This window comes from Naumovozyma dairenensis, chromosome 7 (assembly GCF_000227115.2).
Source record: "Naumovozyma dairenensis CBS 421 chromosome 7, complete genome".
In the NCBI taxonomy this organism is placed as follows: Eukaryota; Fungi; Ascomycota; class Saccharomycetes; order Saccharomycetales; family Saccharomycetaceae; genus Naumovozyma; species Naumovozyma dairenensis.
The window spans coordinates 852,218-874,098 of record NC_016485.2 but is presented as its reverse complement, the minus strand read 5'-3'; the positions used below and the strand labels follow the sequence as shown (position 1 = coordinate 874,098).

The 21,881-nt window shown below is 35.0% G+C and overlaps 7 protein-coding genes and 2 non-coding genes across 9 annotated transcripts; 4 read left to right on the top strand and 5 right to left on the bottom strand.

Moving 5' to 3' along the window:
* Window positions 1-269: 269 nt before the first annotated feature.
* Window positions 270-3,101, bottom strand: PMR1 (Ca(2+)/Mn(2+)-transporting P-type ATPase PMR1; the record flags this gene model as incomplete). Its single annotated transcript, XM_003671333.2, has 1 exon — window positions 270-3,101. One exon carries the CDS (start codon window positions 3,099-3,101, stop codon window positions 270-272), a length of 2,832 nt encoding a protein of 943 aa, XP_003671381.2.
* A 662-nt stretch (window positions 3,102-3,763) lies between these two features.
* On the bottom strand, window positions 3,764-7,378 carry RPA135 (DNA-directed RNA polymerase I core subunit RPA135; the record flags this gene model as incomplete). The annotated part of the gene is made up of 1 exon (XM_003671332.2): window positions 3,764-7,378. One exon carries the CDS (start codon window positions 7,376-7,378, stop codon window positions 3,764-3,766), a length of 3,615 nt encoding a protein of 1,204 aa, XP_003671380.2.
* A 1,022-nt stretch (window positions 7,379-8,400) lies between these two features.
* Window positions 8,401-8,473, top strand: NDAI0Gtrna12K. The gene has a single exon. It is a non-coding gene; the product is annotated as a tRNA-Lys (tRNA).
* Window positions 8,474-9,196: 723 nt separating this feature from the next.
* On the bottom strand, window positions 9,197-9,290 carry NDAI0Gtrna15L. Its single transcript is given in 2 exon segments — window positions 9,197-9,241; window positions 9,252-9,290. It is a non-coding gene; the product is annotated as a tRNA-Leu (tRNA).
* A 1,403-nt stretch (window positions 9,291-10,693) lies between these two features.
* Window positions 10,694-11,416, bottom strand: NDAI0G03590 (integrase catalytic domain-containing protein; the record flags this gene model as incomplete). Its single annotated transcript, XM_003671331.2, has 1 exon — window positions 10,694-11,416. One exon carries the CDS (start codon window positions 11,414-11,416, stop codon window positions 10,694-10,696), a length of 723 nt encoding a protein of 240 aa, XP_003671379.2.
* A 962-nt stretch (window positions 11,417-12,378) lies between these two features.
* On the bottom strand, window positions 12,379-13,524 carry NDAI0G03580 (gag protein; the record flags this gene model as incomplete). The annotated part of the gene is made up of 1 exon (XM_003671330.2): window positions 12,379-13,524. The coding sequence occupies one exon, from the start codon at window positions 13,522-13,524 to the stop codon at window positions 12,379-12,381; it is 1,146 nt and encodes a 381-aa protein (XP_003671378.2).
* A 1,633-nt stretch (window positions 13,525-15,157) lies between these two features.
* NDAI0G03570 (uncharacterized protein) lies at window positions 15,158-16,156 on the top strand (the record flags this gene model as incomplete). The annotated part of the gene is made up of 1 exon (XM_003671329.2): window positions 15,158-16,156. One exon carries the CDS (start codon window positions 15,158-15,160, stop codon window positions 16,154-16,156), a length of 999 nt encoding a protein of 332 aa, XP_003671377.2.
* A 376-nt stretch (window positions 16,157-16,532) lies between these two features.
* RLF2 (Rlf2p) lies at window positions 16,533-18,464 on the top strand (the record flags this gene model as incomplete). Its single annotated transcript, XM_003671328.2, has 1 exon — window positions 16,533-18,464. The coding sequence occupies one exon, from the start codon at window positions 16,533-16,535 to the stop codon at window positions 18,462-18,464; it is 1,932 nt and encodes a 643-aa protein (XP_003671376.2).
* Window positions 18,465-18,929: 465 nt separating this feature from the next.
* MCM4 (MCM DNA helicase complex subunit MCM4) lies at window positions 18,930-21,713 on the top strand (the record flags this gene model as incomplete). The annotated part of the gene is made up of 1 exon (XM_003671327.2): window positions 18,930-21,713. One exon carries the CDS (start codon window positions 18,930-18,932, stop codon window positions 21,711-21,713), a length of 2,784 nt encoding a protein of 927 aa, XP_003671375.2.
* Between the last annotated feature and the right edge of the window lie 168 nt (window positions 21,714-21,881).

Here is a 21,881-nt window from a genome sequence, read left to right as displayed (position 1 = left end):
ATATATATATATATATATATTTTCTTTTCTTTTGGACTACCTATGGCCTATATTCTATAATTATATATATATCTTATAGATATGTTTAATATTGTCTCCTTCTGCAAAACACCTAATAATGTGGTTTGAAAACAACAGATTATACTTTCAGTAGCAAATTCTTTATTTTTTTTTTACAAATATAATTTTGTTAGAAATCCTCAAGAAGTTTATAGTTAGATTTATTCTTTCTTTTAATAGCACGGTTAAAGTGAGAAAATGTTCTTTCCTCAGACTATTGAGTAATATAATGCATCATCTGTATCATTTCTTCTTATCCAGTATTTTCTTATTTCATCAAAAATGAAAACACTACTACTAATTAATAGCAAAAACAATAAATCACCCAAACTTAAACTTTCAGTCTTGAAAACGCTTTGGAAAAATGGAATATAAATTGCACACATTTGACCTAATAACGAAAGACCCACAGCAAGGTTAAACATCTTATTAACGAAAAAGCCAACTTCAAAAATTGATTTTGTGTTATGTCTACATGCTAAAGCATTAAACATATCGAAAAAGACAAAACATGTAAAAGTCATTGTAGTGTCTCTCGCAGTAACAACTCCATCTTCAGCCATTTCCTTAACAAAAATATACACTGTCCCTAAAATAATACATGTGGCAGTACCAACTAATCTTTTCAATACACTTGATGTTAAAATCTTATCTGAACGTTTTCTTGGTGGCCTTTTCATAACTTCATGATCTACAGGCTCTACACCTAATGATTGAGCTGGTGGTCCGTCCATTAAAATATTAATCCATAAAATTTGCATGGCATTTAATGGGTTAGGTAATTTAAAAGCTGTGGATAAGGCAATCAATGACAATGCAGCAATACTTGTAGATAATTGGAATGTTAAGAAATTTTGAATATTGTTGAAAATACCTTTACCTTCTTCAATAGCTGTCAAAATAGTACTAAAATCATCATCAGTTAAAACCATATCGGAAGCTTCTTTGGCAACATCTGTACCCATCCTACCCATAGAAACACCTATGTCAGCTAATTTTAAAGCTGGCGCATCATTAACACCATCACCTGTCATAGCAACAACATCTCCTCTCTTTCTAAGAGCTTTAACAATATTTAATTTATGCTCAGGTGTAGCACGAGCAAAAATATTAACATGATCAATAACATTAGCTAATTGATCTTCAGTCATTTCATTCAACCTATCACCTGATAACACTGATAACTTAGGATCGATAACTGGAATACCAATTTGTCTTGCAATATTAACCGCCGTATTTTCAGAATCACCAGTAATCATAATAACATGAACACCACCTTGTAACAATTGCTCAATGGCAGGTTTAACAGTAGTTCTTGGAGGATCATTCATACCGATTAAACCAGTAAAAATTAAATCATCAATGGAATCTTCAGTAAGCAACGTTGGAGAATCAGGTAATAATTGTTTTGCAAATGCTAAAGTACGTAACCCTTCAGATGCTAGAGCATTAGCAGCTTCAATAATGGTTTCCCTTTGAGTAGCAGTTAATTTTTCATTTTTACCCTTTTCATTCAAATAATGACTACAATGGCCTAACATTTTTTCAAAAGCACCTTTAACATATAACGTGTAAACACCGTCAGGATTAACAACTTTAGTGGCCATAAACTTTCTTTTGGAATTGAATGGAATTTCCTGAACTTTCTTGACCGTGTGTCTAATATCTTTCATATTAAATTTAGGCAATTGTTCCAATAATGCAATATCTGTTGGATTACCTAAATAATTACCATGTTCTGCAGAGAAGGATGCATTATTACACATATTACCAATAATTAAAGTTTCCCTTACATCGTCAGTCAAATAATTTTTCAGGTTACTGTTTTTTCCTTTATCCAAGGACAATACATTTGATTTATTATCCATACTACCTAAACACCATATTTTTGAAGCTGTCATATGATTGGAAGTTAATGTACCTGTTTTATCTGAACAAATAACGTTGACGGAACCAAGAGTTTCCACACTTGGTAGTCTTCGCACAATAGCTTTACGTTTAGCCATTCTTAAAACACCAAGTGCCAAAGTAACTGTAACAATAATTGGTAAACCTTCTGGAATAGCTGCTACAGCTAAGGAGACCGAAATTTGGAACATTTCTAACCATGATCTTCCTTGAAGAATACCGACAAAACAGATTAGACCGATAACACCAAAACTAAATAATGACAAATCCTTACCAAGCTTATCCATAGATAACTGTAATGGAGTCTTTGGTTTCTCGATATTACTCATCATATCAAACACCGCACCAAAGGATGTGTTTTTACCAGTACCAACAACAATACCTTTACCATGACCTTCTTTAACTAAAGTTCCCATATATGCAATACTTGTTCTATCAGATATTGGGATAATGGAATTTGGTTGATCATTGAAACTTTCCTTGTTAATTGCCTGTGATGATTTATGAACAGGCTCACATTCACCAGTTAAGTTACTTTCATCAATAGATAAATCCACTGCCTCAATAATTCTTAAGTCGGCAGGTATTCTATCACCAATACGGAAATGAACTAAATCACCAGGAACTAAATTGGAGGCCAAAACATGAGATTCTTGTCCACATCTAATTAAATGGCACTCTGCTGGCACCAATTTATTTAAAGCCTCCAAAGATTTTTCAGATCTATATTCTTGAATGAACCCAACAGAAACAACGATGAAGATGGCAAGAGTAATACTAATGGCATCATCAATATTACCCATAAAAAATGAGACAACTGCGGAACCAATCAAAAGTAAGATCAATCTATCTTCAACAAAACTTGAGAGAAACTTTTTCCAGAGACTTTCATCCTCTTCGATCTCAATCTCATTAGGACCGTAAGTTAGTTTTCTACGGCTAGCTTCCGCTACTGTTGGTAAACCTGTGGTCCCATTTGTTTCTAACTTTCGTAGAGTTTCATCGACACTTAACGTACAATATTCTAAAGATGACGTAGGTATAGAAAGTATCTTTGCAGTGGCATCTAATAACTCTCTTTCTTGATCCGCAGTTTCATCATTCAATGGTTGATCAAACGGATTAGCACTCATAATTTAGGGAGTATACTTTACTGGAGCAAAACCACAGGGTTGATTCTATTACAAAATATGATATATTCAAAAGAATGGAAAAGTTTCGTTGACTTTGGTTGCCAAAATTCGAAGGGTTCAAATATAGCAAAGAATAAGAGCAAACAAACGTCCGTTTCCCTCCTATTTTTATTACCTGATGAAAAATATAATAGCTAAAAGATATGATAGTTATTATTTCCCTCAAACTCGTTTTCCTCTTGATATTGGAGTTTTAATCAATCTTCCCGGTTGTCGAGAAGCTCTTTGTCAATAACGTCTGTGTAGTTTCACCGTCGTTCAGTTTTTCATGTATTTTTTTTAGTTAACGTTAATGTTTTTTTGGCAGAAGCGGCTTGTTCATTTTTTGTTTTTTGCTGTTCGAGTAGCCAAATGAAGGCGAACGACATTATAACAAGAAGACCTCTCATCGCAACTGGTTATAAAGAGTTTGATTTGTCTCCTTTTTTGAAAATAGGATATTGTTTGTGTATAATATTTCTATGCTACATATGCGTATATATTGTACAAGGTCATTTTTAGGGATAATAATATGTATGTAATATTTATAAACACTGGTTGGCTCTCTTTCTTTTATTATTATTATTGTTGTTGGTATATTCTGTTACAGGTGTGTGTTTTTTCTATTTTGGTTCCACATTATAACGTAATCTGATACCCATAGCAGTTAATTCGGAATCTAGATATTTCAGAACGAAAGGTATAGCAACCGTTGTAGTGTCGTTACCACCGACGAATTTATTGCCTTGACCGTCTTCCCAAATTTGGGAATCATCAATAAATACATTAGCATCGCCATCTTGACTTGCTAGAAGAGCCTTAGCCTTATCGAATTTAATTGCACAACGACGACAACAGACAGTAGATAATGACCCTATTCTTGGAACACTTTGTTGGGTTGTCAAGATCGAACCACACTCACGACATACAGATGTTTGAGTGTAATCAGAACAATTCAACAGACGATCTTGTAACAGGAAGGAGGTACCATGACCAATTAAAGCATCTCTTTCCATTTCACCTACACGAATACCACCATGTCTCTTTCTTCCCTTAACTGGTTGCATAGTCAAACTATTCACTGGACCTGTGGAACGAACTTGGAACTTATCGTTAACCATATGACGTAATCTTTGATAATAAACAACACCAATATATATATCAGCTCTCAATTCTTCACCAGTAGCACCGGAATACATTGGTTCATTACCATGGTAATTATAACCTGCCTTCAATAATTGATCACCGAAATAATCAGCTGGTGTATCGTTTTCATTGAAAATCCATGGTGTAGCATCATGAGCAACACCATGTAAAGCACCTGATTTACCTGCAAGAGATTCAACAAACATACCAATGGTCATACGAGATGGGAAAGCATGAGGATTAATAATGACATCTGGTTGGATACCTGTTTCACTAAATGGCATATCAATAGTGGGCCATTTTCTTGAGCAAACACCTTTTTGACCATGTCTGGAGGAGAACTTATCACCGATTTGTGGTGTTCTTCTAATACGATATTTGATACTCACAGTTTGTAATTCTTGGAACTTGTTTGATTCATCACCAATTAGGTTAACTTCTTCAATGTAAGCAGGTTCTGAAGAATGGTATGTTTTAATTTTGGTCTTGTTCAATGTATCATCAAAGTATGCACAAATTGGGTCACCTTCTTCGACGTAAGTTCCAATATATGGAAGCCCATCATCATCTAATTTATCTAACCATTCTTTTGGCCATTCATCGTTACCAAACCCAAAATGTTGAGTGATTGGATCACCACGGCTTCTATTCAATGATAAATCGACTTTTTCCACTTTATACATTGTACCATAACCGAAACCTCTTTCATCAGCAGATTTATTGATAATCATCGCATCATCCATATCGTAACCAGTGTAGGAAATAACCGCGACGACAGCATTGGTACCGTTAGGGAAATTATCCATACCATAATCATCATACAAATTGGCTTTAACAATAGGCGTTTGACCAGATTGTAGTCTATACAATTTATTATCAGATCTATGGCATAATGCGACACCAGGTGTACCCATAGTTTGTTTACCCATTTGACATTGATACATATTTCTTGGAGATTGGTTGAAATCAGAAAATGGTGTCAAATTAGCTAAGATAGATAAGATATTCGTTGGTGTGAATTCTACATGAGTATGGGTATTATTTTCAATTTCTTGAGGAGTAACTGCTATATTCATATAGACCTGTTCAAATGGACCAACGATATCCTCCTTGTCTAATGGTAAATATTTTACTGGACGCATCATTCTAGAATGTCCACCGAAAATATACAAACCTGGGTATTGACCACTGTTGGATGGGGGAACATAACCGATTTCTAAATCAAGTGGCAGGCCTGGAACTTTACCTTCAACTTTCCAGAATCTTAATGTATCTGCGATGATTTTACCTTGTTCGTGAGAGACCCAACCAATAATTTTACCATCGATTTGAACACAACATAAAGATGGACCAGCAGCAAAAATATGAGAAACAGGAGAAACACCTAAAGAATATAATAACGCAGGAACTTGTGAGACATCGGATTGTTGAGTAGATATTTTACATTTGTGGGCAAAATGATTTAACAAACCACATGGAGACCCATCCGGCGTATGAACAGGACAAAGGAACCCCCAAGATTCTGGTAATAATTTTCTAACTGTAGTAGTCTTCAGTTGAGCAAAGAAAGAACCTCTATGAACCATTCTAAAATGAGAAATGAAACGGTAAAAGTTAATTTTTTCAGCAACGACTGTATAACCTGAGACTTGTTGCAAATCCAAACCGGATTGTGAAACTAAGTTACCTGTAGATAAGAAATATTGAAGTTTCGAACCGATATTGTCATTTACTCTCATTAAGACTCTAGCCATATATTTACGGTCCTTGAAATTGATTGCTAAACCACGGTTACTGTCAGTCCTTATTTGAGCTACAATATTTTGTAGATATTCATCAATTTTTTCTTTAATGATCATACCGTATAAGAACCCACCTAGTAAGACTTCTTGATGTTGTGTGGCATCTGGATTATCAGGAGAACATTCTCCAGCAACTAAGGAATATAGTTTTCTGATCATAAATAGTAACATATTGAACTTATCTTGGTTGTTACCCTTACCCAAATGAACCAATACAATACGATCTATTAATTCTTGACCAACTTCATAATCTGATTTATCGGGAGAAGCTTGGAAAGCTACACGGAATTTATCACCTAAATATTGCAAAACCTGGGTACGGTTCTGTAAAGTTGGATATCTTTTTTTGAAACCACGTAATAACAATTCTAAACGATCAGTTAAGAAAGAATCTTTCAAATCCGAACCAATAATACCGTCGAATATTTCTCTATCACTGGTATCACATAGGGCCTTAAGAATCATAACCACTGGAACTAGATATTCGTTCTTTCTCCAAGAAAATCTAAATGTAACCTGACCGTCGTTCAAGTAATGTAAAACATTGGTTTGAGAGGTTTGGTCTGGTCTAACTGATCTCAATTGAATACCATATTGGGAATAAGAAGCACCTCTGTTGGCAAACGAAGGCCTAATGATAGCCATTGGATGATTTCTACGTTGTACAATCAACATTCTGATCAATTTTTCAATACCATTGATAATGAAGTAACCACCCATTTCATCAGATTCTTCTTTATGTTGAACCAAATCGTAAGGAGATAATTTATTCAAATGGCATCTGTTACTTTGCAACATAATTGGTAACCCACCACAATCTCTAACTTCACTATACACTTCTTCTCCATTATTAACTGACCACTTCAACTTCAACATCAATTTACCCTTGTATGAACTCAATCTTTGTCTAGTTTCACTTGGGAAGACTTTTCTTTCGACACCAGAGGAGACACCGTCATTGGACATAGGTTTGGCGATGGAAACTTGTTCTACACTAAGGGAAAGCTTATTACCTAAATATGCTTCCTTAATGGTGTCAATGTCATTATTGTCTAAAGATCTACCATCAAAAATGACCTTTTCTCCTATATCTTTGACACCTTGATTTAATAGACCACCATCAGGGCCTTCTGTCAATGCATTAAATGAACCGATATGAGGTTCGACAGCTTCTTGTAGTAATGGGAATGCAGATTTATCCTTTGGTGGATTAATGAAACGCGACTCTCTTTCCAGAGTGCGGAAATGAGCAGTCCTTGCTTTAGAAGGTGGTTTAATAACTTTACTCATTTCTATCAGGGGTTTTCTGCTTCTCTAAAGCAATCGTTCTTGTTAGTTTATGGTAGATTGATGTGTACCTAATGAATTTAGTGTATTTAATTCAGATATAAACTGCAAAGTTTTTTTTTCATCACTTCATCTCATCTCGGAATCTTTAAAAATTTTTTTTTCAGACGCGTCACTGATGATATTTTTCTCTCGGCGACGCAAATTACTTTTTGAACTGCATTCTACAGAGGATTGAGCACATATAAAGGTTGTCCTACTTCATTAAATTACTCACCAGATATAATCAACCAGAATATCCTTGTTTATGTCCAAGAATTACACCTTGGGTGTTTTGAAGCATAAGAGAAAGAGCTCAAAATAATTGAATAAAATTTACTCACCAATTCGAAACTCGATATTCTTGTTCTATGAGTTATTAGAAAAGCCAAGCAGGTATCGGCATCTTCTTTTGGGTTAGCGTGATGCTCTCAAGTAGATCTGCCGAAAATACTTCTACAAAATATGTCCTTAACAAGATAAAGGAGAATAATTGCCCTTGTAGATTACTAAAACAAGCAGGATGAAAAAAATAGACATCATGCATCAGTTCGTAGGATCCCGTGCTCTCTCCAAGTATTATATGAAATCGAAGTCTCTTAACTATTCAAGGTATATTGTTTGGTAGGATATATAACATATTAAACCATATATTGGATGCATATTAGACTGGAGGATCTGACCTTATAGGTAGATTCGTAGCAGGATTGCTCCTCCCGTCTTAGGACAGGAGAGTAATATGTATTATACACTTTACATATGGAATAAAACTTTCCTTATATAGAAAACATATATCGTGCTGTACGAAACCAAGTGCCTGTATACCATGTGCCAGATACATATAATTCCGACATTAACTCATTGTTTTATTCACAGAGGAATAAGTCGACAACTACGGCACTTTAGCTAATACTGGGCACGTGCCGTCTAAATTTATTAGCAATCGTTGAGGTCTAACTTAAAATTTAGAGAAACCACCACAATTGGCCTTGTTGGCGCAATCGGTAGCGCGTGTGACTCTTAATCACAAGGTTAGGGGTTCGAGCCCCCTACAGGGCTTTTCTTTTTTCTTTTATCAATAAGTTCTATTATTGGTTAATTCAATGTCAGATGTATCCTCTTCGCCAAACTCCTTTAGTAGATATCATAAGCACTTTCCAAAATTCCATTTTTAATATAAACGCACTACTCAGTAATGGTTTTGGATTTTTAGTGATATATGGGAATTCTTATTTTAATCTATAAAAAGAACTTTTGAGAAAGAAACAAGAGTGAGAATTTGAGTAACCACAAACTATATATGTATATCCGGCCAACACTTTATAGGCCTGGTTCAAGGAATAATTCTTTATCTTATGTAAGCCTTTTCAAAGCTGGGGTATGTGGTAGATTCTCAAAAGGGTAGTTGATGAAGGACTTATGGTACTAAGAATTGATTTTTGGACACCAAGAATCGAGGTTCACTGTGGCTACAAAAAATTAACAGGTCACAGGATTAGGTATGTACAGATAGAAACTTACTGTGAAGGCTTACAAGGAAGATGAATGTATCTACGGGTCAGTAGTACGGCGACAGCATCGAGAAATAGGTTGGGGTTGCGGAAAAAGTTGATATATAAAGGTATATGGGAACGAAATGTTAACAAAAAAAGCTGAAAAGTTATCTTTCGTGATAACTGTTTATAAATGTAAGTATAGTCAACCAGTAGATATTATTCTACATTATCACACTTTCTATCATATAATTCATGGTGTATTACAGACGAGCAAAAAAAAGTTTAATGAGAGATAAGGGATTCGAACCCTTGCATCCGAAGATATCAGAATGTTTAGGTAGACCTAAATCTGACGCCTTAAACCACTCGGCCAACCTCCCTTATTTTTATGTTATTTGTTAAATATGGGTTCAAAATCTAAACGTCTTGAACGCAGAGTGTGTATGGGTTCGATAATAGATCAAAATCTAAACTTCTTAAAGGCAGAGAGTAGAATTTAGGATTCTAACGAATAGATGATTCGGGCTCCTCTCCTTATATATAATATAAATAATAACTAATAAAGAGATATAAATAAATAACTAAAATACCTCTAATTCTAGTTCAACTTTCAGTCCTTTTATAATCTTTCCAAAATACTTTTTCTCTTGTCGATAACCTTTCTAGTTATTATTTCTTTAACTCTTCTTGCTTATTGGTTCTCCTCTTTTCTAATTATTGGTTCTCCAATTTCTAATTATCTATGATCATGCTTACTAACTACTACTACTATTCTGGCCTAAATATATTGGTTAACGTGTTTCTTAGTAATCTTGTTTTGTTCTGGAACATTCAATACTCTAAACATGATATTGGATAATAGACTTGACTTTGGTTCATTCTGAACATTAAGCTTTACTGTGATTAGCTGGCTGGGTAAAATAGAAATAAAATAAAATAAAATAAATTAAATTAAAGGTTAGTAGTATCTTTCTTCCATTGGCCCGCAATTAGTCTTTCAACATAATTGTGGCTTAGGGTAATGTTAATAAGGTAGTAACTTAGTAAGTCAAATAAATTCTAGAAGTTCATATAATATCTCGTTGAAGTCATGCATGCATAAAACAAAATTCGTAGTCATGAACACCGCTCCCAAAGTCCTTTCGACTAGGTGCTCCGCAGGACACTCTAAATACTTGTAGGTTTGATTAGGAGAGACTAATCCATACGCCCGAGTAAACACTCAGCAAAACCATACAACTTAACCGACCCAATACATAACTCTTGTACGCATGGCCGGCTGAAACCGTAGACGTGGCTGCAATCAAAAACAATCTTAATAATAATAAGATAACACTTTATTGGAATATATGGTACATATATGTCGATTTGCTAAAAGGACATTGATTTACAGACACAATATTGTCGTAATGTACGGTAGATATGCCGAGACGACCAGGAAAAAGAAAATTTTCACGATGATATATAAGAGATATATAGATATATGTATACGTTATGTATAGTACTCTTTGGAAAATGGTAAAAGACGAGGACTGGTTATACCTTGAAAAAAGTGTTAGTAACATTGCTACACATATTCCCCCCAATTTAACTGATCCAAAGGGACAGTTATGACTTATTTCCAACAATTTTGAAGGGGCCATACCACAAATGATGGAATTTGGTATAAGGTTTATTGTTGTAAGCATCCTTATGAACCAGTACTGAGTCGCCAACTTCGAAGTTAGTGACACGATGACGCTTGCTAAAGTGGATAGATTGACGATCTTGAGCATCAGCCATGTTACTTTGTATCGATTACCATAANAATTTCGTAAGTGCTTGAAGGTGAGTAGTCTAAGTTGGATTGTAAGGTACCAGGGGTTTGCTGCTCTTCATTATTCTGCGAGTGGTCGAGTATAGGGTTGGTGAAACCAGGCAACCTTGGATGGAAACCATAGTTAGCGAAGAAGAGAGTAGTTTTGATGCTACTCTGGTAGGTGTTGTTGTAAGCAAAAGCAGCGACAGAACAGTACATTGGCCAATCAGTGGCGTGTTGGTTGGTATAGCTTGCTATGATCTTTCTCATGGTGTCATTAGTTCGTTCAGTTTGGCCGTTGGAAGCTGGGTTATATGATGTGGTAAATTTGAGGTGAATTCGTAGTCGTTGTCTGAGACGGTCCCAAATTTTACCAGTAAACAGCGTATCTCTATCAGATACAATTTCGTCTGGAACACCATGATGGCAGATAATATGGTTGATTAGCAGGTCAGCACAGTCACTAGCGTCGAGCGTCTTTTTCGTTGGAATAAACCGTGCGATTTTAGTCAAACGGTCGATAACCACTAGGACAGAGTTGAATTTGTGGACCTCTCTCATACCAGAAACAAAATCAATACCAATTGAAGACCACGGGCGGTATGGAACAGCAAGTAGTTGGAAAATACCAGAAGGGAGTACCCGTGCATGTTTTGTACGTTGACATTGTGGACAAGTCTTGGTGTATTGTTCAATGATACTTACCATGTTAGGCCAATAATAATCATGTACCAGGTTTTGATAAGTTCTGAACGAACCAGGATGACCAGCTAGCAACGAGTCGTGATGTAAATGTATTAATGTTTGACGAATAGTACCTTTGGGTATAACCAATCTTGAATCGAATGGTATTTTAGCAGAGTAGTAAAGTAAACCGTCTTTGAAGGAGTAATGCTTAATGATGGTGACTAACTTCTGTGGTAATGGTGTAGCTTTCTGGAGGTTATACTATATTGAATCCAAATAATATAGAAACCAAGACAAAAGACTATGATCAATTCTACAAAGACATTCTTCATCAGAACAATGGTAAATTTGAAATGACAGACTATGATGCTCAAGAAATAGACCATTCATTTCAAAACGAAGAAAATCTCACTGATAATGAACTAGACTACTTTTCCGACATCGGAGAACAAACAACTAATGACGATAATAATAGTTCTGATGGAAAAGAAACTGACAACACGGATGCCAACTATAATCTAGAAACTGAAATTCCTGAAGAATATAATGATACTGACGGGGAACTAGAGAACTTAGCTGAAGAACTAGTAAGTGAAAATGAATTGGCAGTAAGCGATGAGTCAATAACTGGTGATGATCTAGAGCTAGTAAGTGACGTAGACGTAGAAGAAGAAACTGAGATATTCAATGAACAAGAACAAAATAAGAATAATGAAGATACAACTAATACAGTGGATCAGTCAACAGATGGCATAGAAACTGTCACATCCATGGAAGATCAAGACAATCCCATGGCAGATCAAGTTTTTGAGAATGAAGAACAAATAACAGATCATAATACTGCCGATGATGAAGACAATGATAAAAGTGATCCAACTATCGAAGAGTACAATGAAACATCTTTTTCTTTGAGTTTTGGAGATTTTTCTAGTTGTTTTTTTAATTTTGAATTATTAGTAACTCTTCTAATGATCTTACCAGATTCAATTTCCTGTACCTTGCCTAAGATCAGTTACTTTCTTTAATGGACAGTTCCAATAACCACGAAGTAAAGAGGTACACGTCTGACATGGTTTTTCGTCTTCCTCATAGACCTCCGCGAGCTCTTTGATTAGGTTAATGTTTGCTATGATTACAGTGATCATCTCTCTTGGTGATTTGTTCAATAGCTCTTCTAGTCCCATCGCAGAGTTCATCAATGAAGTTCTAAGGTCGTTACTTAGACATTTATAAATTTTCATATTGATAAACTTATTGTCCAGTGGTTTGGCATTTTCTGGATCTTCTGTATAAATTTCCAGTAAAATGATATTGTCTAACACATGTCTAATTTCATTTGTGTTAGAACAATATTTGTCAATTAATATCTTTTTCCACATTTTGTCTTTAGTGACTCCTGGGAATTTTTTCTTTGTTACATTTTCTAGTTCTAGAAATATTTCGGTTGCCGTTGATCCTAGTTTACCAAAACTGTAAAGTTTTTTTCCTAATGAGTTTTGAATGACTTTCCTTAATATCACCTCTTCACCTTCTGTGATAGCTTCACCTTTTGTGATATTATCTAAGTGCCATATATTACATAGACTTGATAGATTATCACACCATTTCGGGAAAGTACTTAGTTCTTCCAATTTTTCGCTTAGTTGAGCAGAGGGATCTTCATAATAGAAGCGTACTTCTTTTCCATTACTTGTCCTAACCTCATAGAACTTACCTCTTGAATCATTGTTTGACAGCAAAAGAGTTGGTTCTGGAGGGTTGTATTCCAATACGTTGTTCTTTGGAGTATTTTTTAAAACATTTGTATTAACTTTGTTTTCCTTGTTATTAGTTTTTTCTCCAGTTGTGTTATTGTTATCAGACAATGTTAGTCTTGATAATCTTTTTTCTAATTTAATTAATGATGCGGCATGATATTCTGCCATCGATTCAATCTGTTGTAATTCAAACTGAACTTGTTTGATTTTGGTGAAACGTTCTGTATCTTTAATGTTTGATAAAATTTTTGTTAGTTGTGTTCTAGATTCCTTTTTGGATTCATCTAGAACTTTGATTAATTGTTTCAATGAGTCAATGTCTCCATTCTTTTGAGAACCCTCACTGGGGTCGCCATGTTGGAAATAAGTCATAACTGTCCCTTTGGATCAGTTAAATTGGGGGAAATATGTGTAGCAATGTTACTAACACTTTTTTCAAGGTATAACCAGTCCTCGTCTTTTAGCATTTGCCAAAGGGTACTATACATAACGTATATATATATATATCTATATATCTCTTATCTTTTATTTCTCGATGATATCTCATCGTAAAATTTTCCTTTTCCTTGTCGTCTCGGCATATCTACCGTACCTTACGGCAATATTGTGTGTCTGTAAGTCAATATCCCTTTAGCAAATCGACATATATGTACCATATATATATCGATAATAATTGAACCTTTACTCTCATAGTATTTACGAGTACGACACTATTGAAATTCTAGTGTGAAGGGTTTAGACATCAGGTTAGCACACCTACATCTAATAGGGCAGTGGGGCAAAAATAATCAGCAAGGATAGATATGACTGTAAGTGCATAAATACAACATATTCAAAAACCAATTGGCTTTCGTGATGGTAAATATATAAAACTGGGTCCCCTGCACCTCAATATGGCATATATGCCTTAAGAAGATGATAGGTTAGAAGATTAGGAAGACCTCTTTAAGAAGTAAATACATAACGATAGATACACACAGTGGAACAACGTATACACTATTTCTTGTTCCATCTGATGGGTGAATTTTGGATGATTTAAATTAGTATTTGTCATGGTTCAATATCTATAATTGTTGTTATAATCCTCACTATAGATCTTTTATAGACAAATATACAAAATATTTAATATTGATAACGTTCTTCCATTTTCAGTATTCAAGTATCTACAAGTCTGTTCTCCTCTATATGTCCGGATTTTTTTCTCAATCTGTTTCTTGTTTCCGTTTTTATCGTTACACCTTTTTCTTCGTTTCATCTTTGTTTCATCTTTGTTTCGACGTAGTTGTTTCTACTTTTGTTTTATCTTTGTATGGTGCATATGTTTCATATTAGCCGTAGCGCCTACTAATAAAATGTTAAAATAGCAATATAACTGAGTCAGTTAAACTGACCAACAACAATAACACCAAACACCTTCAAGCTCAGGCTGACACCTCCGAAATTAGGACAGAGAGACGCCCGTGTCCCTACTACTAAATCAGAACAAAATCTGTTCGAATTGACCACACCTTTTGTATTATAAATAATATCTACTTATATTTAATCCAGTATAGACTCGTTCATTTATAATAACTTGAGGATTGTAAAAGCTCTTTTTCCGAGCGAGACCAAACTATTACATATCGCCCATCATTGCTATGTAGGTAATGCCTTTTTGCATATTATATATATATTTGTCAAGTAGCTTATTTGAATAAAGTTTGAAATTGATACAACGAACAACCTTACATAATTATAGAAGAGTACTTTTTAATGTATCTTCTTGCTACACATTGTGAATCACACGCCATAACTATTTATACCCTTGTTGTGTCAATTTCTTTCATACAAAGTGTCAATGAGGCCAAAACTTTGGACAACTAAATTGTCTTAATCACAAAACGACACATCTTTTTTTTGGAAAAAGACCGTAAATAATTGAAAGTAAAAGACCTTTGTAAACAATGTCCAAAACGTAGCAAAAAAGAACAATAAATTATCATCAAGTTCAAGCCCCAACTTTGAAATGACTAAGGGACAAGTCAAAAAAGTAGAATTTGCTACTGGCCCCGATGTGAAAAATTCTAAGATGTCCAAGGAAAGGAATAGAAAAGGATCAGCTCCCGAACCTTCCATTTCTCAGAATTATAATCCTTCAGAAAGAAACTTCGAAAGTAAATTAATCAACTACAATATATCTTCGGAGGAGTCTGAAGGCGATTTTTCAGATGCAGACACAGAGTCTTCATTTTCAACAACGGAAGAAAGCATCCTTTGGAAAGAGCAACAAATTCTTGACCTTATCTTTCTTCCATTTTTAGAAGATCTACTTACCATTTTGAACTATTCGAGATTAATTCACATAGACAATAATATTTCACACACCATAATTGAAAGATTTAAAGAAGGGTTTTATCCGCCGAATTTGCTTGTAACTAGTAGCATTTGTGACCTCTTGGGCTTTGTTCTCAAAAATATCAGAAAGCTAATAACTTTGTCTAATGAAGAATTGGAAAATAAGGGAAGTTTAGGAAAAGCGAAGGATTTTCTTGGGCCTTTTATTCAAGATGACTTCAAGAATGTTATGTCCCAGGAGGATTACAAGTCGATGAAAAGAGATATTGGTGCGGTCTATTCGTACTATTTTAAAAAAGCAAAGAGGAGACGCCATACACCTAAAATAAAGCATTCACATAAGTTAACTGCCCAAGTTCGAAACGAATCTGATGAAAAACTTGGTGGAGAAGTTTCAGGAAGGATTCCACCTGATATAGAAAATAGAAGAAAAGAGAAAAATCAGAGAGCTTACACTGCTGATGAAAAAAATTGCAGTAGTAGACCAATACGTAAAAATATGGATATGTCCAATGATGAAGACTATAGTACAACGGTAACGCAATTGGAATCTCCGGTTTGTCTCAACAAAAGAACCGAGATTCCTAGAAGGAGAGGCGTTGATCCGTTAGATAGAAATGACTTAGAGAAACTCTCTCTTGTTATAGATGATTTTGATTTTTTCAGTTGAAAGAATGAAATCTCATACTTTTTACATATTCTGCCTCCGCTAATGCTGGCTTTTTTATAATGTAAGTTATGTAGCTTAAAATTGGTCCTGAAGTTCTCGAGAAGACATCTATCTTCTCTTTTCTCATCGTTGGTAATGGAGTTTATTTCTCTAACTTCGAGATAACGCGTAGGTGATGGAACTTTACGCGTTCGCGCTTCTCCATCGAGATCAAAAGAATACCGATTCGTAAACTAGAAATGTTTTCTTATAATTATTAGTTAGCATCCACGTTCACCAACAAAGCCAGCTAGTTCGTAACAAGAGTCGAGACGAACAATTGCGAGTTCTTTTTGCTTAATTTTAATTGCACCCAACATTTATTAAGGACGAAAGAATGGCTGAAACACCATCCGCTACCAATACACCTGTAAGAAAGGGCATACTTTCATTTTTCCAAACCGCAACGGATAGTGATAAATTGTCACCAAGTTCGAATAAATTAAAAGAGAAACCAAAAGAAAAGGAACATCTTAGTATAGACATTGGAGATGATACTGTTGAAGAGATTGAAACTGAATCGGAGGAGGATGGTGATGTATTCGTCAGTATAATTCACGATACATCGATACCAGAGATTATTGGAGATTCTTTGTCTGATATGAAAATACTAAAAGGACCTGAAGAAGCCAAGGGAATGCTTCCAGCTGTATCTGATACTGATGACATTTTATACAAAAGCAAGGTACACGACGACAATGTAGAAGATGGTACTGTAGCAAAGGATTCTCGAGTTGATATAAAAGCAGAGGAAGAAAGAAAAAATAACAATACCTCAAGTGCAAAAGATACCCCTACTGATAGTGTCGAGAATAAGGAAACTTTACCATCTAAAGAACAAGATAAACTTACTAAAAAGGAACTTGCAGCCCAGAAACGAGCAGAACTGAAGAAGGAAAAGGAATTAAAGAAACAAGAGCGTGAAAAGATACGTGCAGACGAGAAATTAAAAAGGGAGCAGAAACTTCAAGAAGAGAAAAGGAAGAAAGAAGAACTGAAGCAGAAAAGGGAAGAAGAAAAACGTAAACGAGATGAAGCAAAGCTAGAAGCTAAAAAGCAAAAAGAGTTAGAAAAACAACAACGTGAGCAAGAAAAATTAAAGAAACAGGAAGCTGAGGCAAAAGCACAATTACGTATTGGTAATTTTTTCAAGAAAGTTAACGATTCAAACAGAACGATCTCCGAGAAATCTGATTATGAGAAACACTTCCTTCCGTTTTATGCTAGAGATGGTGTGGAGGTTTGCAATAACTATAAATTATCTCCAAAATTATTGGAAAAAAGTAAAAGTAGTCTAGATTCTAGTTTGAAAAATAAAGATGCAGATTTCGAGAATATTGATTCATGGTTACGTTCAAAATACATTCGAAGAGGATACGAAGTCAAATGCTCCGCAATTAATGTACTTCAAAAACTTACAACCAAAGAGAAAACAGAATTGGAGTTGGAAACTTTATTATCTACGGTTCCTCAAAAATACATTAAATTTTATGAAAATGTTAGACCTCCTTTCATTGGGACTTATTCAAAAAATGTATCTCTTCCCATAACGAACCCCTTTTCTACAGAAGGTACAGGTTATAACTATGAATATGATTCAGATTTGGAATGGATTAACGAGGAAGATGAAGAAGGTGGTATTGATAATTTGGAAAGTGGTGAAGAAGACGAAGATGAAGATGAAGATGATGATCAAGCTGATGATAGCGAGTTCGAAGGATTTTTGGACACAGAAGAAAGTGCTGAAGCGAATCCAAGCGGTAAACAGAGGTTTATTGGACCTCTTATACCGACTGTCTTTGTTAGGAATGAATTAGAGAAGCTTGATGAAGGTGATAAGCAATATTTCGATTTCGTTAAGGTACAATACTTAATTGGTGACCAGCCTTTCCCAATTGACCCGTATGAACTACCACTATCTCTACAAGCAAATGATAAATCTGACAAAAAGAGAAACCTGACCGAAACGGCTGATAAAACGTCTAATTTAACCACACCTGATGGCTCACCCAACAAAAAACCAAAATCATTGATCACAGAACCTAAAGATTTACTCAAGTTGTTTGATAATATTCAAGATTCTACATTTTCTTTGAATACGATAACAGAGATTGTTCAAAAGACACTGCCCCAATATAATAAACAAACTATCAAAAACACTATAAAAGAATATGCAACCAGAGGAGTTGGTAAAACTGAGGTGTCTCGTAAGTGGGAACTAAAAGCATTAGCAAATCCCTTGGAACTACGAAGTAGAATACAGGAGTAAGAAATTGAGCAAAGAGTCTCGAGAATACATGGTACATCGCTACAATGCCATATTTCAGAAATTATTTATAGATTCTTTTTACAAGTTCAATACATATGTTATAGATCTCCCTCTTCTTTTCTATGATGTCGAGCTGGTATAGGTTGCAACAAAAAGGGAACGTGAAGTCTAGAAGATGTACGTATAGTATTTATTAAATGTTCATAATATTCATATAAGAGATTTGTATTACCCGGAGTACAACAGTGTGTCATTACCCGATTAGGAAATGTAATAACGATTTCACGAATTTTTCGCCATCAAGTACTAATCTGACCTCGAAGAAATCTTAAATCGATAGTAATATACTATGCAACGATTAAAGGAATTCATGAAGTTTGTAAAGACATGATGGTTGATCAATTTCAGGTGAAGATTCCTCGGCCAAAGACAGAAGTCTGGAAAACGAAATATTGAAAAGTAAAAATGAGTAATCCTCCATCCAGTTCTCCAAGTAAGCTCGCACCGCCAAGCTCTTCTCCAGCTTCTAATCCAGGTTCAGTGCCACAACAGCCTTCATCACCTGCATTATTCTATAACTCATCTTCTTCCCAGCCAGATACTCTAGGGCAAGGTAATAGTAGAAGCCAAAACAGAAATGGGACAATAGGTATAGGGTCCTCACCTTTCAATTACCCATCCTCTTCGCAACAAACCTCTGATATATTAGCATCTCAAAATATTAACAGAACTCAAGGTAGTTCATCAAACACACCATTACCCAGTAGGTTTTCCAATATTAGAAGTGACAGAAGTAATGCCATCTCTTCCTCTCCATTAGCTGATGGATCTTCTAGAAGTATACGTATGAGAAGAAATGATATCCATGCATCAGATTTATCATCACCTAGAAGAATTATTGATTTTGAGTCGCGGTCTAGTAATAATAACCCTTCATCTTCTTCAGACCCCGTCTCTCAGGATAATAATGAACCATTAAGAATTATTTGGGGTACCAATATCAGTATTCAAGAATGTACTAATAGTTTCCGTAACTTTTTAATGACGTTCAAGTATAAATATAGGAAAATTTTAGATGAAAGAGAAGAATTCATTAATTCCACCACAGATGAGGAATTGTATTATGTGAAACAATTAAATGAAATGAGAGAAGTTGGTAATTGTAATTTAAATTTAGATGCTAGGAATTTATTGGCTTTCAAACAATCAGAAGAATTATATTATCAGTTATTAAATTATCCACAGGAGGTTATTTCCATTATGGATCAAACTATTAAAGATTGTATGGTTTCTCTTGTAGAGGATAATCATCTAGATTTTGATTTGGATGAAATTGAAACTAAATTTTATAAAGTTAGGCCTTATAACGTTGGGACAGTGAAAGGTATGCGTGAATTGAACCCAAATGATATCGACAAATTGATCACTTTAAAGGGGTTAGTCTTAAGAGCCACACCAGTTATCCCAGATATGAAAGTTGCCTTTTTCAAATGTAATGTTTGTGACCATACCATGGTCGTTGAAATCGATAGAGGTGTTATTCAAGAACCAGCAAGATGTGGGCGTGTCGATTGTGGTGAACCCAATTCAATGTCTTTAATCCATAATAGATGTTCCTTTGCTGATAAACAAGTTATCAAATTACAAGAGACACCTGATTTAGTCCCGGATGGTCAAACTCCACATTCAGTATCTCTTTGTGTATATGATGAACTGGTAGATTCATGTCGTGCAGGTGATAGAATTGAAGTCACAGGTGCATTTAGATCAATACCAATAAGAGCGAATTCCAGACAACGTGTATTAAAATCTTTATATAAAACCTATATTGATGTCGTTCATGTGAAGAAAGTTTCAGATACAAGGTTGGGTGTTGACACTTCCACCGTTGAACAAGAACTGTTACAGAATCAAATAGATCATAATGAAGTTGAGGAAGTTAAAAAGGTGACAGATCAAGATATTGCCAAAATCCGCGAGGTTGCTCAAAGAGAAGATCTATACGATCTTTTGTCAAGATCTATTGCTCCAAGTATTTTTGAATTAGATGACGTTAAAAAAGGTATTTTGTTACAATTATTTGGAGGAGCCAATAAGGTCTTCAAGAAAGGTGGTCGTTATCGTGGTGATATAAATATCTTACTATGTGGTGATCCCTCGACATCTAAGTCTCAGATATTGCAATACGTGCATAAGATTGCACCACGTGGTGTTTATACATCTGGTAAAGGTTCATCTGCCGTCGGGTTAACTGCATATATCACAAGAGACGTTGATACAAAACAATTGGTGCTAGAAAGTGGTGCTTTAGTCTTATCTGATGGTGGTATTTGTTGTATTGATGAATTTGACAAAATGAGTGACTCAACAAGGTCAGTCCTGCATGAAGTTATGGAACAACAAACCATTTCTATTGCAAAAGCCGGTATTATCACAACTTTAAATGCTAGAAGTTCAATTTTAGCCAGTGCCAATCCAATTGGATCGCGTTATAATCCAAATTTACCAGTTACTGATAATATCGATCTACCACCTCCATTACTCTCTAGATTTGATCTTGTGTACCTGGTGTTAGATAAAGTCGATGAAGGGACTGATCGAGACTTAGCTAGACACTTAACCAGTTTGTACCTGGAAGATAAGCCAGACCATGTCTCCCAAGATGACATACTTCCGGTTGAATTCTTGACTTTATATATTAATTATGCCAAAGAAAATATTCATCCTGTACTTGTGGAGGAAGCTAAAAGTGAATTGGTGAGAGCTTATGTTGGAATGAGAAAAATGGGTGATGACTCTAGATCAGATGAAAAAAGAATTACTGCTACTACAAGACAGTTGGAAAGTATGATCCGTTTAGCTGAAGCTCATGCAAAGATGAGATTATCTACGGAAGTACAACTAGAAGATGTTCAAGAAGCTGTGAGGCTGATAAGATCAGCTATTAAGGATTATGCAATGGACCCAAAGACAGGTAAGATTGATATGAATTTAGTTCAAACTGGTAAGTCTGTTGTCCAAAGGAAACTGCAAGAAGATTTGGCAAGGGAAGTCTTAAAAGTACTGGGGGAATACTCGTCTGATTCAATGAGTTTCAATGAATTGGTCAAACAAATTAATGAACATTCGCAAGATAAGGTGGACTCCTCAGATATCTCTGATATTCTATCTCGTTTACAACAAGAAGATAAAGTCATCATTTTAGGTGAAGGTATAAGGAGGTCTATCCGTCTAAATAATCGAGTTTGAGTTATATATAAAAGATTTCTAACCTGTAACAGTAAAGATACTTTAGTAGTAAACTTCATTATATAGAAGGTAAACGCTGGCATATTCAACTTCACTTACTTGTCGGTAATTCAGAGAACAAAAATTCCTATGTGATGGGTCGAGTTATAAGTTTTTACCTGACCTGTT